This window comes from Ochotona princeps, chromosome 15, assembly GCF_030435755.1.
Source record: "Ochotona princeps isolate mOchPri1 chromosome 15, mOchPri1.hap1, whole genome shotgun sequence".
Taxonomy (NCBI): domain Eukaryota; kingdom Metazoa; phylum Chordata; class Mammalia; order Lagomorpha; family Ochotonidae; genus Ochotona; species Ochotona princeps.
In genome coordinates, this window is record NC_080846.1 from 2912073 (window position 1) to 2926907 (window position 14835).

General features: G+C 60.0%; 1 protein-coding gene across 5 annotated transcripts in view; it reads right to left on the reverse strand.

The window, feature by feature from the left end:
• The window catches only part of PARVB (parvin beta), a 54405-nt gene that overhangs the window by 2585 nt on the left and 36985 nt on the right, over positions 1-14835 (reverse strand). For 4 of the 5 annotated variants that reach the window (XM_058673425.1, XM_058673429.1, XM_058673428.1 and 1 more), the window contains exons 6-11: positions 14233-14348; positions 12142-12200; positions 10684-10703; positions 6366-6427; positions 4634-4702; positions 2756-2857 (exon numbers count right to left, since the gene is read on the reverse strand). In XM_058673425.1, the coding sequence (XP_058529408.1) occupies positions 2756-2857; positions 4634-4702; positions 6366-6427; positions 10684-10703; positions 12142-12200; positions 14233-14348 (428 nt within the window). The remainder of the gene's footprint in view (positions 1-2755; positions 2858-4633; positions 4703-6365; positions 6428-10683; positions 10704-12141; positions 12201-14232; positions 14349-14835) is intronic. The other variant, XM_058673426.1, reaches the window with a different exon arrangement.

Genomic DNA, 14835 nt, shown 5'->3' on the forward strand with positions numbered 1-14835 from the left:
AGCAAGAACAGACACAATTTTTCCTCAGATATTTTTGATCCACAAAAACCAGAGAGATGGAAGACTGACTAATCTTTTCACACGCAGCAGACTTTCTGTCAAGAGGGAGGCTGCCAACGTGGCCAGAAGGCGCAACAAGATGCTTTCCTGCCGTAAAACTCAGGAGGGGCTGGCACCATGGTGCAGCAGAGACCCGCTGCGTGCAATGCCAGCATGCCACAAGTCCCGGCTGCTTCATTTCCAACCCAGCAACCTGCCAGTGCACCTGGGAAAGCAGCAGAGGATGGCCCAGCTGCCTGGGCCCCTGCCCCCTGCGGAGGAGACCGGAAGCAGCTCTTGGCTGCTGACCTCAGCCTGGCCCAGACTTAGCCACTGAGGGTTCTAGGGGAAGAGAATCAGCGGATGGAATACCTGCCTCTCCTGATCCCTGTAAAATCTGCCTTTTAATAAAAATAAATAAATCTTTAAAAACTGAAGTCATTGATTGCTATGCTCAGAAGCAGAGGAGAGGGGGAACAGCTTACATCACCACCCCCGGACTTTGCTCCCGTTTGGGCCTCTTCTGCCTGCTGCCCACACCCCAAGGCCAGAGTGGAGGCCCCATGCAGTTTCAGCCACACATGCCTGTTGTCCCCCAGGCAAGCGGTGTCCAGGACACACAGGCGCTACGGGCAGCCTGCCGGGGCTCAGCCCCAGGCAGTAGGAGACCAGGTACCTGGCCGAAGATGCGTTACCAAGTCCTTAGGCTTACAGAAACATGCTAGCACCCAGCACTGTGGCTGTCACCCCTTGGGGAGTAAAAAGGGGCACGCAGGGGCTGGGGACAGAGGGGCCCAGCCAGGATCCCAAGGTGAGCACCCCAGCCAGCCCCCAGGGCCAAGCCACCCCTGGGTGGAGTCCCCAGAAATGGTCTGGCTCGCTGACAGCCACCCTGTGTGGCAGAGATGCCAGCCAGCCATTGGCGGGTCTGTACGGGAGTCCCCCGCCAGCCTCAGGTCAGAGGGGGCTCCTGCAGGCAGACACACCGAGCCTGGGCACACGGGATGTCTCCTCCCCAGACCCTGCTCAGGCACCCACATGGCCACAGGCTCCCACTTGGCACATCCCCTGCCTTCTGCTCGCATTGCCTCTCCCTGTCTGCTCAGTATGGGCTACTGCGTGCCAAGACCTCTCTAATCTGTCCCGTTCCGTCTTGGCAGGTGAGATAGGTGCACCATTTGGCTGCAACAGACTGCCCAGTGCCAGGCGCCAGCAGGCAGATTAAAGACTTGAGGGTGAGGGTAGCTTTCCTGGCTCAGCGGCCGCCAGCCTGTGCCGTCTGCCTGCCTGACTCGTGGGTCTAGGGCTTCGGGAAGATCAAGTGACAGAAACCCGCGAGGCCAAGCAGTGCAGGCCACGGGAGCTGAGCTTTTCCGCCCTCACAGCGGCAACGACAGACGCTGGAGGCATGGACCACAGACCTAAACACTGGGTCCATGAAACTCTACTTTCCTGACCTGGTGTGATAGCGTAGTGGTTAAAGTCCTCGCCTTCCACATGCCAGGATCCCATATGGGCGCCACTTCTAATCCCGGCTGCCCCACTTCCCATCCAGCTCCCTGCCTGTGGCCTGGGAAAGCAGTTGAGGACAGCCCAAAGCCTTGGGACCCTGCACCCATGTGGGAGACCCAGAAGAGCTCCTGGCTCCTGGCTTCGGATTGGCTCTGCTCCAGCCATTGCAGCTGTTTGGGGAGCGAACCATTGGATGGAAGATCTTCTCTGTCTCTCCTCCTCTGTATATCTACCTTTCCAATAAAAATAAATAATTAAAAAAAAAAGAAATCCTATTTTCCTTATGAGTGAATGCACTCATAACGTGTGTGCAAGAAAATAGGTCTGTGTGTGTATTATCTGGCGGTGTGACAGTGCGAGGGCGTGGGTGTGAGTATGTGTGTGGGGAGGAGTGTATGCATATAGAAGCGTATGCCTGTGCAGCGTGCACGTGGGCTTGTGTGTGGGCACGTAGTGGGTATAGGTGTGGACGTCGGGCAAGTATGTGGGCGTGGATTCAAACATTCAAGGACAAGAAGCATTTAGAAAAACAGCAACATCTGGACTGCACGCGGGCGGACGACTGCGTCATCCCCAAGCGATGGACAGGCAGCTCCTTCCCCGTGTCCACCTTGGGCCGGGCATAGCGTGTCACCCCAGGCCAATGGGGGGGCACATGGTATGACACGGCGCAGCACAAGCACCCACAAACACCTAACACTCTTGCAGGTTGATTTAGCACAAGACGGCGATAAAGATTCCTTCACAAAGCGGTTACAACAGATGGGAGGGTGGAGGCACACTTCCTCCCTCCTCTGGCAGAAGGACTTGGGGACCTACACAGATCTCAAAATTAGCTCCCAGGACCTTGGCACCATAGGCAACCTCCAAGGACACTGGGACAACTGAATACAATCACAAACACGCTCTGTTCTTCCTGCATAGAAAAACAACTGTGCTAGAGAGGGGAACAGAGACCTCCGCATCAGGGCCACGGCAGGAAGCAGGGGAGGGACACGGGGCCGGCAGGGGACACCTGGCCACGCTCACGCAAAAGCACACGGGCCCCGAGGAGGGCGCACCATCAACCCCGTGCTGCACATGCTGTCCCCTGCACAGCCGCCAATGTCGTACTTTCTGGCGGCCATGCCAGGGAGTGAAGGCAGCTGGCGGGGGGCCCTTGCACGCTGCGAGGCCCCCAGTGAGGCCGGGCCCCTGTGCATACCTTCTGGTCGAAGCTGTCCGGCGTCAGGTAAAAGTTGTGCAGGGGAATGAAGTAGCCCTCCAGGAGGCCCATGAGCAGCACCAGGTACACACCATCTGCAAACTGCACAGACACAGTGCTGTTTCCAGGGGTCCCATCTGGGTCCCCTGGCCCCTCCATCCAGCATTGCCGCTCTGCCTGGGGCTTTTGAACTCAGGATAGAGCTCAGCCCCCCTCTTGCACCCAGAGGAGGGGCCGTCCCTGTCTGAGTAAGCCAGGACAGGGTACAGGTGTTAAAGGCATGGACCCAGAGGAGCTGAAGGCAGAAGAGTCGCAAGTTTGGGACAGGTGAGCTGCCCCCTCCATGGGCCCAGAGAGCCATCCGAGGCACACAGCCTTCTATCCGACAGCCCAGGGTTGCAGCCAGGAAAGCGACACGTGAGCCTATGGGCACGAGGTGGCAGCCCTGCCAGGCACTGCCCTTCCCAGCGCTGTGACATAGGGCAGTGGGCATGGCTCACACAGTGTGATGACCAAAAAAGAAAATGAAGCCACTGGTCACAGACAGAGGAAGATCCCAGCATGGACTCCATCTGAGTGGCTCTGGCCAGAAAGGTTGACACATAGGCCCTCTAGGAGGTGACCGACGGCCGCCGGCAGGAGCAAGTGGCACCTGGGCAGTCCTGGAGGACATGACCTTCACTCTCAGGCTTCACTTCCACACATTCACCCCCAGGAGACAGACATGGACAGGAGCCTCCTCTCCATGGAGAAGTGCGATTATAAATTTATAAACAGCCCAAAGGTTTGTGTGTGCTGCTGGCTTACGGCAACAGAGAACAGGAGAGGGGCCCGGGAGCACCACGCCCCACAGGAGGTGGGCAGTGCGGCCCGTGTGCACCAGCAGGGTCTGGGAGCCGTGGCTCCAGCCCCTGGCAGCACTCGGCTTCCTCTCGAGAGGTGAGGAGAAGCCAGCGCTTTCAACTTTCACCAAGCCGCCTCCTGCGTCGCTCATTTGCCAAAGAGCAGAATCAGCATTCCGTCAGCGGCTACGTACCATGCCTGGCATGAAGCAGTGTGGATGGCTGCATTAGACACGCGGCATCCGGCCCCAAGACAGACCCCCACCCACACCGCTGCCCACCACGGGCCCGCACATCCCACTCCCCACACTGCCGCCTCCTGGGACAGGATTTCCAACTTGGTTTTATGGGTCTTGCTTATCTGCCTTTTCAGACGTGTCTATGATGAGCCTGAATTACTTTTTTAATTAGAAAAGCAAATGAGGGAGTTAAAGGAAAGACTGGAAGTCCCAGGCAATCACCCAGAGGTTTAAGATGAATCCATAGGGCATGAGGGCGATTGAGCATTCCGGCACCCAGCTAATCCCAGGAAAATTATCTTTTGTCCTTAAAGCTCACAGAGGACTTGAAAACATATTTTTGTGACACTCTCTGAGCTTTGGATGGGAGTATTTTACAGACTTCTAGCACGTATTCCCTGGAAGGATATGCGTTGAGTATTTGCTAGGATGCCAGCTAAGATAGAACATTCCAGAACAAAGGTCCGTGAGCCTTCACCCCCATGGGCATGATTTGTAAAAAGGCAGACAGCCCTGGTGAGTCAATCAGCAGGCCACAGTTTGTTCCTCCATGGCTGTGTCCACACAGTGGGTGAAGGCAAGGAGGAGGGTGGCAAAGACCACAGCAAGGTGTCTGCAGGGGGATGCTGAAGACGGCTGCTGGGTCCCAGGCCAGGCTGGCCTCTGCCCTGCAGCCTCCATGCCGACACTCCATAGTTGCGGTGCCCAGGGGTGGGGTGTTCCTGTGACAGGGACTGGGCAACGGCTGAGCCAGTGTGGGGCTGAGCCCGGCTACCCCCGCCCACCACGCCGCCTACCTGGGTCTCCAACTCTGTCACCTCCAGGTTGAGCTTGTTGAGGTGCTTGTTCACAAAGGCAATGAGAGACTGTTGGGGTACAGACAGGATGTATCAGTGGCCACGCCCGTACCGCCTATGTCCACAGAACCAAAGGTGCAGGGCCCAACCCCAACACAGTGTTCACAGGACAGCACTTGGTGCCCAGGCACACACCTGTGCTCTCCACCCTGCCCGCAGCCCATCCAGCAGAGAAAACGGCTCCTGGAAAGGGGGGAGATGAGCAAGTGTGCAAACTTACGCTAAGTGCACCTGCAGCCTAGGGCCCCTTTGGTCATTGAGTCACCCAGGCCAGGCCTTCGGTTGTGCTGTTTTACCTGGCAAGGGCCCCTGGCTTCTCTCTGGAAAACCAGTCTTTCTCCAAGGGAAACAGCACACCCCACACAGCCCCACGCCCAGGCAAGCCAACTCTCATTCAGGTACCTGCCCAGGTCTACTGATCAGCTCAGGCTGCAGGAGACAGGAAGGCAGGAAGAACGGGCCCCAGCCTGGACAGTCACACAACTGACATGTACACATACCCAGGAAACCTGCACATGGGTGTGTGTGCAAGCACAGAGGCTCCGTGGAGGGGCTGCCAGCAAGCGCCAGATAGCCTGTGTGTGGGTTGGCCATGGCTTGCCGGGAAGAGCCAGCTGGCACCCAGCCACAGTTGCGTTTATGAACCCTATAGCGTCTCTAGGGCTGCAGGTGAGTGGACTGGGAGAGCCTGGCCTTCCACAAGCGCAGCATGGCAGCTGTACAGGGCTGGCTAGGAGCAAGAAGCTGTCAGGCCACTGCCAGCGGCCCAGCTGCCCACAACGCAGATGCCAGCTCTGCTGATAAGCTGAAAGCAAGGCATACAGCCCTGCCGCACCCTGCCACGGCACCCCAGGCACAGGGAAGCAGAGGCTGGGGCGGGGCTATGGGGGACCTGGACTGGACACATCTACTAGACTGAGTCTGTCCCAGTACCCGAGGCCAGGTGTGGCCAGGGGAGGGGATGGGGCCCAGGGATGCCAAGAGGGCCTGGCTCCAGCAGCTTCCATGAAGGCCTCCCGGGAGCCAGTGCCAGCTGAGCCTGGACCAAGGGTGGGGTACCCAGGAGCAGCAGCAAGGAAACCTCACCAGCAACGAACAGAACTGCCCTGCAGGTCAGCCCAGGAAAGCTGACAAGTCCTACACTGACCACCAACCGGGGGTACTGCCTGAGACAGCAGGGACAATGCCTCCGTGAATGTCACAAGGAGGAAGGAGCCACGGCTGTCCCACACTTGTCGCAGCAGCAGCCATCTGAGCAGAGGCCAGCAGCTGACTCTTCCCTGGTCCCAGATGCATCGTGGAGTTTTACATCCAACTGACTGGCTGGCAGCCAGGTGATGCTTGCTGGTCCCTGGGGCTCCAAATTCACCCAGGCCTCGGGCAGCCTGTTAACCGGGCAGGCCCTGATGATGCTGGCGACGGGCAGCAGGTGGATGGACCACTAAGGAAAAGAGGCCCGGACACAGTGGCCCACCCCCGCAGCTGGCTCAGGAGAGCGGGTGGGCTGGAAGATAGCTGGGAGCTGAGAAGTTGGGTTAAAAGGTGCTCATTGCATGCACTGTAGTTACATCTGACTGTAATTAGATGTCAATCTGTGTGGCAAACATCCCCCCACCCTCCTCCCAATAGGCACTGGCGCTGTAGAAAATGTTGGAAGCAGAGGGGACCTCACCTTTTTCACAAAGCTGAGCTTATCAGGGGCATGGTCGAAGAGTGTGTCAAAGGCGTCGCGTTCTGCCAGGACATTCAAGGACAGGGGTTGAAGCAGGCACCCAGCGCGGCCCTAATCCCCAGGCGAGCCCCCGATGCTGCCTGCCAGACCTGATCCCGGTGGGGATGTTCAGCCTCAGTGCCCACGCCTGCCCAGGATCCTCCTAACTCCTGCCAGCGCTGAAGCTGTCAGTGCCTCCTGGCAAAGCCAGGCAGATGGATCCATGGCCAATGAAGTCTGCACAGCAAACCGCCCACTCCAAAGCAAGCCAGGAGCCACCCTTGGGCCCTGGGACTCTAAGGGGCCCCAGCTCTCCCCTCCTCCATACACTGCCCTGGGGAGTCAGGAGCCTCCCTTGGGCCCTGAACTCGAAGGGGTCCCAGCTCTCCCTCCACACCAGGCTCTGGCAGGTGTCTCGTCTGTGACCGACTACCATGGCCTCCTCTGGCTGCAGCCCGTGGCTTCTGCCCACCTCTGCCCTTCCACCCACTCTCCCCAACAGTCCTTGAAAGTGCAAACTGGGTTGCTTCTCTCAATGCCACCCCCACAGCCCCAGGTCTCCTCTCCTGGAAGCCCGTGGAGGTGGAAGGCTCAGCGGCACTCGCCCCCAGGGCTCCGTCCTGCCCACTGGCCTCACAGCTGCTGCCCCACCACTCCTGGGCTGGGCCCTGCCCACCTCAGGGCTCTGCACCGGCTGTTCTCCATGGCTCCCCCTCCGCCCCTTCCTGCTCGCTGTGCTCCTCCCCAGCTACACCTCCTCAGGGGCGTTAGCTCCCTGCCCCTGCCATTTCCAGCTCCCAGGACAGCGAGGACAGAGGGGCTCGGCAGCTGGAGCCCGGCAGGGACTGGCGACTCCACTCCAGAACTGCCCCCCAGTGGGCTATGGGGCTTCACCAGCAATGGACAGCTGACGTCTCTCCACGTTCCTTCTCCCACCTGAGCCTATCCCATTCAGCCCTCACTCAAGCCCAACCAGACCTTCCAAATTCACTGAGCCTCTCCCCTCTGCAGCCACGGAGGGGCTGGCTAGGGACAGTTGCCTGGCAGGGGGGCCACCTGAAGGCTCAAGGCGTGAGATGGCTGCTCCTGGCTGGACTCCACAGCAGCAACAGGGGAGGTCCCTGGGAAGGCGGGGGACATCCAGAAAGGACTCGGGGCACCCTGACATCTGCCTCAAGGTTCCAGGACCCAGGAGGACAAGGCCTCAGGGGACAGCCTGAGCTTCTGCCAGAGTGGGAGCTGGGGACCTGGGTGCAGATGGGGCAGGTGCCTGCCTCTGGAACCTGGGTTGCCCAAGGGCAGGGATGGAGAAAAGCAGGTGTGGGGTGGTCGCAGAAGCTCCAACAGGGAAGCCAGCCAGGCCTTGGGAGGGAAGTGTGCACCCCACCACCCCCTTAAGACCCTCAAAGAAAGGTGCATTGAAGGAGGCAGCCCACACCCTCAGCCCAGCTGGGCGTCTATGGGATGGAGGGGGAGTGGGGAGAGGCACAGCGGAAGGAGACCACAAGAGCACAGGCATGTGTGAATCCTCAATGCACACACACGTGCTGGGGGAGCGGAACTTCCTCGGGGTGCTGCCTTCCCGCCACCGCCACCACCAGCGGCTTTTCTGTCCCAGCAGCTGCGCGGTATTTTTATAACTATCTCAGCCTGATCACAGTCAGGAAGATGGTTGGCTCGGGGGGCCAGGAAGCCAAGCTCGATCTTGACAAAGCGAGACGCAAACTCTGAACGCACCCGAGGCAGGCCCCAGGAGCAGTGCGGGGCCTGACGTCAGTGGGGTATATTTAGCTGGGCCACCGCTGGGCTGGCAGAGTCAGCCACAGGGGAGGCGGCAGACACCTCCCCCACTAGCTCCTGCTCACCTGTGCCCAGGCCCCGGGGCCATGTCGCACACCATGTGGCTGGGAGGGGCCACAGGGTGCGGGCTAGCTTTGAAGCACCCCTGGGGTGCACCAGGCCTCAGGAACAAATACACATCAGGGTTCAAATCCCGGCCGCAAGACTGGAAGCTCTTTCTTTCCGCTCCTCAGTGCTGGGCTGAGAACTAAAACCCAGGCTGAGCTCACTGGTTGTATATGCTGGACCCTGGCCGCCCTGCCCCCACACCTCTCCCTCCTAGGCTCTGGGACAAGCAAGACACAGCCCTGCACCTGAGAGAGCAGGAATGCCTCAGAGGAGCCGAGTACAGCCCAGTTAAGTGCACGGGCTTGAGCTGGTCCATGTGCAGCCACCTTGGCTTCTGACATTGGAAGCCTTTGTCCAAAAGCTCTGGGACTGTGTCTCTTCTCCAGGGGTGGTGGCGGTGAGCCACCTGTACTCTCTCTGGGCTCAGCTGGCAGTGGGAATGGGACTACTCACCCCCCTTGTGTTGTGCCCAGCCCACTTGAACTTGGGGTCCAGGGTGAGGATGGGGTGCCTGGAGACGTACACCGGGTAGTGATGGGGTTGCGGAGAGATCGGGAGACTCGGGGAGCGAGAGGAAGCCCTCCCCATCCCTCACCACCTCATCCTACGAAGGGGCTCCCGGAAGCCTGCCAGCAGGCGGAAGGAAGATGCAGCAGCCGCTGGTCCGTTGCCATGGAGACCAGACTGCTCCTGGCTCCCAGCCTGGTAGCAGTGGTGCTCCCACCGCTACCAGGCCAGCCAGGATGGTCAGAGGAGCCCCTCCCTGCAGGCTCAGAGCACTCATGGGTTATACTGCCCAGTGGGCAGTGTAGGCCAGGCCCTGCCTGGCCAGCCTTCAGGAAGCCCCTGGAATGTCTGGGAGCTGCAGCCGTGGCTCCAGCCCCCAGGACACCTCCAGTTCAGGGTAAGAGTGAAGGGTGTGAATGCAGGGGTTGCACCACAGTCTGCCAGCACACAGGCTCTGAGGGTGACAGTGATGCCAGGTCAGGCCCACCAAGCACTGTGTGTGACAAATGGAAACAGATGTAGCCAGTCAGGTGGGCGGCAAGGCCAGGTCAGGCAGAGTGTCCCCAGGAAGGGCCGAGGGAGTGAGCCCTGGGCTGCTCCCGGGGACAGCATCTCAGGCAGAGGGGACTGGGAGTGGGGGTGCCCCGAGGAGCTGTAGCGGGGCACACTGTCACCAGGGCTTTCACAATTCTATCCCAGCAGTAGAACCTTCTGGAATGGGTGGCTGCACCCTAGGGGGCTTTGCAGGGCAGAGGGGCTGTGGAGCATGCCAGAGCTGAGCACTGTGACAGGCAGCCAGGCCAGGCATGTGGCTGCCCCCAGGGGTAACCAGCAGCTGGCATCAGCAGAAGCTGTAGGGCTGCCACAGCTAACGCCCGCCTGCAGCTCCCACTGGCAGGGAGGGCTCCAGGGTGCCTGCCCCCAGGGCGCCCGGCTCTGACCCAGGGACTCCCACCCTGCACATCTAGGTCTGGTAATCGCTCAGCCTTGGGAGGGTCTCCTGCTCCTCCAACAGGCCTGTCCACTGACATGTGGCACACATGACAACACATGACCCTCGTGGCAACATTACAGACACCTGCAGGTCCCACTCCTACCACACCTGCTCAGGGTCCCCAGCTGCCATCTGGGGAGCAGCAGCCCTTTGCCCCACGGGATGATAAGGGCTTCAGGCAGGGCTCCACGGCCCTTACAGAAACCCCGACAGGCCAGGAGACTCCCCGACCCCTGACAGGCGGCAGTGTGGCACTGCAGAGCCAAAGTTTGAAGGCAGCATGCTGGTAAGGTGGGCTATAGGAACTGGATTGGGGGGTTGTCCTCAAGAGCCCCCCCGGCTTTGGTGGTAGCTGCCAAATGTGAGGCAGACAGAGCATACCCCTGGGAATTTGCTGCATACACTCCCAGGGACGGCTGCTGTCAGCAGTGAGGCAGCAGGGGTCCCCCAGGGACGGCTGCTGTCAGGGCAGTGAGGCAGCAGGGGTCCCCCAGGGTCGGCTGCTGTCAGGGCAGTGAGGCAGCAGGGGTCCCCCAGGGTCGGCTGATGTCAGGGCAGTGAGGCAGCAGGGGTCCCCCAGGGACGGCTGCTGTCAGCAGTGAGGCAGCAGGGGTCCCCTAGGGCCAGAGCCCCTCCTGCCTCCATCCGCATCTGGCGGACAGCCCCACCCCTCCCCGCCTTTCTCTGGGCCCCCATCTGGCCCCTCACGCATGATGGGAGGGGAAGTGGTTCCAGACATGCTCTCCAGGATTCTAGTGAGCCCCTCCCGGAGGCCCCCGCCCCCACACCACGTGACCACATAGAGCAGCCTGGGGATCCTGGGGCAGCCCCAGGGTGCCAGGACTCAGGACTCCCCTCCGAGTTACTCACCAAAGCGGCCCATCATCATCCTGCAAACAAGAACACAGAGCATCAGGTGGGCGGCTGAGACAGGGTGCAAGGGAAGGGGCACTGGTGGAGGACCACACCCTGCTGCTTCCTGACCCTGGACCTCCACCACGAGGGGCCTGGGGGCCGTGGCTTCCTCCACAGAGCTGCACTATGCCTGGGCGGGCCTGTGTTTGGAGGTGGGGGTGTCTCTGGTCCTGTACCCTGAAGTAGTCAGTGAGAAAAACCTGCAGTTGTCTCCCGCCTCGTCTGGATGCTGAGGAAGAAGAGGCTGGCTCCAGAGCCTGGGGAACCCTAGGGGAGGCCACACCAAGCACCCACACCTGGGGAAGGCCCCCACAGGCCACCCAGCCCTGGTACAGCCTTCACCTGCTCACAATCACACGCCCACCAGAGGTAAGAACCACGCGGCTGAGCCCAGCCCAAAGCACTGACCCCAAACTGGGTGTAAACATAACGGCTCTAGCTGCCGTTTGATCGGGGTCCACTGGGCCGACCACATCCAGGTCCCACCCCATGCCCAGCTGGCAAACAGGCCAACAGCCACCAAAGGTCACCATGCTGGGCAGACTCATCTTCCTCATCCTCTGGTGCCATCCTGAACTAACTGGGGCCCGCTCTCCCTCTGCCCCCAACTCCGTATTCTTCCTATTTTATCTTACATTTATTTGATTTGAAAGGCAGAATTACACGGGACAAGACAGAAAACGTTCTATTCACTGGCCCACCCCTAAAAGATCCCCAACAGCTAGCATGGGGCCAGGTCTCCCGCATGGATGCCAAGGGACCAGGCATTTTGGGTCATCCTCCACTGCTTTCCCAGGGCACGAGCAGGGAGCTGGATCAGACGTGGAGCAGCTGGGACTCAAACTGGCACCTATAAGGGATGCTGGCATCTCAGGCAGTGGCAGAATGGGGACACACACACACTCCTCATTCCTAAGGCTCACCCGCCAGGGCCAGTGTTGAGGTTTAGAAAGTTAAGACTCCACCTGCTGTTCCAACATGCCCCATGAGTGTCGGTTCCAGGTTCAGCTCCCCCTTAACGCAGCGGGAAATGGCCCAAGCGCTCGGCCCCCTGCCACTTGTAGGAGACCCGGATGGAGCTCCAGGCTCCTGGCTTCAGCCTGGCCCAGCCCTGGCCACTGCAGCCATTTGAGGAGTGAACCAGGGGATGCAAGAGCTCCCTCCTTCCCTACCTTCTCTCTGTGATTTTCTTTCAAATAAATAAAAACAGAAAACAAGTTTAAAAAAAAGCTCACCTTCCAAAATAAGAAACAAACAACCCAAAGGCTGGGGAGCATCTGTTTGTTCTAGCATTAAAGACGCCACAGTGCGTGTGCAGAGGCGGGGACCCAGGCGTGCAGCTCCCACGGAGCTGAGGGGAGCTGGGGCGTGACCCAAGTCGGGCTCGCACGGGCAGCGGCAACCGCCACTTACTCTGTGGTTGTGGTCAGCTCCTCCGTGACGTGGCTGGAATGCAGCAGCCCTTCTCGCTTCTGAAAATGCCAAAACAAACACATAGACACACAACCAACCGGATGCGGGAGGGAACACAGCAAGGGGGCCCCAAAGCCGCGTGCTGACAGCTCCAGGCACATCCCAGCTGACCGCAGGGGACCCTCGCGCAGCCGCAGCCTGTCCCAGCCCGCACGCCGGCGCCTACGTGCATCTAGGGAGAAGACTCTGGCTCGGATTCCCAGGTGGTAGCCGGGGGGAGGGGGCAGCAAGCAGTACAGCAGACCCTGGCAGGGTGGGCCAGGCAGGACAGGCCACCACCAGCTCACGTCCACCGGAACCTCGGCACACCACCTAGCTCAGAAATGGCCTGGGCAGGTATCAGGAGCTCTGGTCCCAAGAGGACCAGTGTGCTTCTAAGAGGTGGGAAAGAGACACAGTGAGGCACCTGGGATGGCAGTGGCCAAGGCTGCCGGGATGGAGACACTGCAGAGGAGAGACAGCAGGCCTGGCTGGCAGGACAGGGAAGGGTTAAGCCCTGGGGTTCATTGCACCTGCTAGGGCAGCCATGAGACATACCTCCCCAGGTGTGATGAGACCTTGGTGGTGGTGGGGATGGTGGGGGTCACGTGAGCTCCAGGCAGAGCCCAGCATGCAGCTAAGCCACTAGTTGAATCCCTCGTGGGCCCCTCGCCTGTCGTCAGAGCTACCCTCCTCCCCTGATCATGGCCTCCAAGGAAGTGTGGGGGTGGGGCTTGCTCCCCAGGAGGGCCCAGACACCTGCTGCTCATGCAAGTACACACTGAGTGTCCACTAGGGAACGTGGGGCATGCAGGGCAGCGTTGAGGAGCGGCAGCAGCCAGCTACAGCCCCCAGCTCCCCTCCTTCCCTTCCGCTTCCTGAGAATCCCGTGCCCTTGGCCAAGGCAGACGGTGCCAGTAAGCACTTGCCCGGGTCAGCTGAGCTCTCCGCAGTCCCACAGTCTGCCTTGGACCCGAGTGCAAGCAGTGAAAGGAAATGTGCCTGTCCCTGGGTGTACAGGCGGTTCGCTGCCCTGCGGCTGACGTAGGTGGGCTGCGAGCCGCCTTCTCATGTGTCCCTGGCACGCCTCTCCTGGCTGCCGCTGGACTACAAACATCCAAGACAAGGGGCGGCGATGCCGGCCCCTTGAGAAGGACCCGGAATGTGGCAGGTGACTTCCACAAACAGAGAGGGTCAGAACAGCTCTGGAAACCCCAGTTCAGCCAGCCGGTGTCCCCCTTCCCAAATCCCAGAGGCTTTCAGGTTGACTGACAGTTTTAAAACCGAAGAGAGCGGAACTGGGGTCTCAAGTCAAACCCATGCGGACACAGCTCCAGCTCCTGCAGACAAAGCAGGAGCCCCTGCGAGTCCCGGGACATGTTTTCCTGTCTGGGCATCCACAGGACCCGTGCCAGGGCTTGGTGCGCAGTAGGAGCTAACGCCCATTTACCGGATAGAATTGCAATGGGAAAACCGTGTCGTGGTAGTCACTGAGACATAAGGGATTGGCCAGGGAGGGGAAACTCTGGCTCCACTCTTGTTGCCAGGATCCTGTGTTTCTATCCCTTCACTCAGTGAATCGGGAAGTGAAGCTTCGGGAACGAGCTGATAGGGACTGCCACCAGCCTGCTGAGCCAGGGCACAGAAGCCTTGATTTGAAGATAAGCTTCATCCGGTTGGCCCCGACCTCCCGCAGGGAGTAATGAGCAGCTGGAGGGACCACATTTTGACTAGCCAGCTTCGGAGAGAGACAAATGGTCTTTTCAAAAATGAGGAAAATTAAACCTCCACGCCCGTCCGCCTCAGCGTCCGCCTCTTCCAATCAGTGCCATTGTGCCAGTACTGATCACCTCTCTGAAGGCCAGGGCACAACGCGCATCTTGTCAAGAGGCGAGGAAAGAAAGCCGAGAAGGAAAGGGCGGTGCAGCCGGGCAGGCCAGTGGCGGGCAGGCGGGCAGTTGGTCTGCCCAGCTATCTGGCCAGGCGGGCAGGTGGGCAGGCGGGCAGGCGGGCAGGTGGGCAGGCTAGCGGTGGCAGCAGGACTGGACTCACCCGCACCACCACCACTTGCACAGAGACATGCTCCGGAAGGCGGATCGGGGCCCGGAAGTGAACGGCCAGAGCCACGAGCAGGTGCAGGATGGCCACCAGGTTCTTCCCGTGGATTGCTTGGGGGCAGAAGGGAGAGGGGAGAGACACCTCAGAACAGATCCTAGGGGGACTCAGAACCCACGTCTAAAGGGTGACATCTCAGGGAAACCACAGAGAGGCCAGGACAGGACAGACAGGGCATGGGGGTTGGGTAGGGGTCTGCTTTTGAGTGCCTTGGGCCACCAAGTTGGAAAGTGTTCTGGTTTTACAAGCGGTAAATTGGGGAGTAATAAGGAGGACAGAGTAGAGTGGCCACGTTAGCGAGACAGAGGTCACAGCCAGGGGAATGTCCATGATCGTCTTGGCTAAGTTCTCCAGCCCTGCCACCAGTAGCAGGGGCAGTAGTCGAGGCTGAGGGCTGCTTCGGGCAAATGCCAATCCCTGCCCCCATGAGCCCCAGGCTGCACCCCCAGCAGGTGGACTGGGCGCCAGTCACAGGCAAAACTTCTGGGTGGGGACCTGCAGCTCACCATCCCAGTGTTCAGTGAGGCAGCCTGGCTCTGT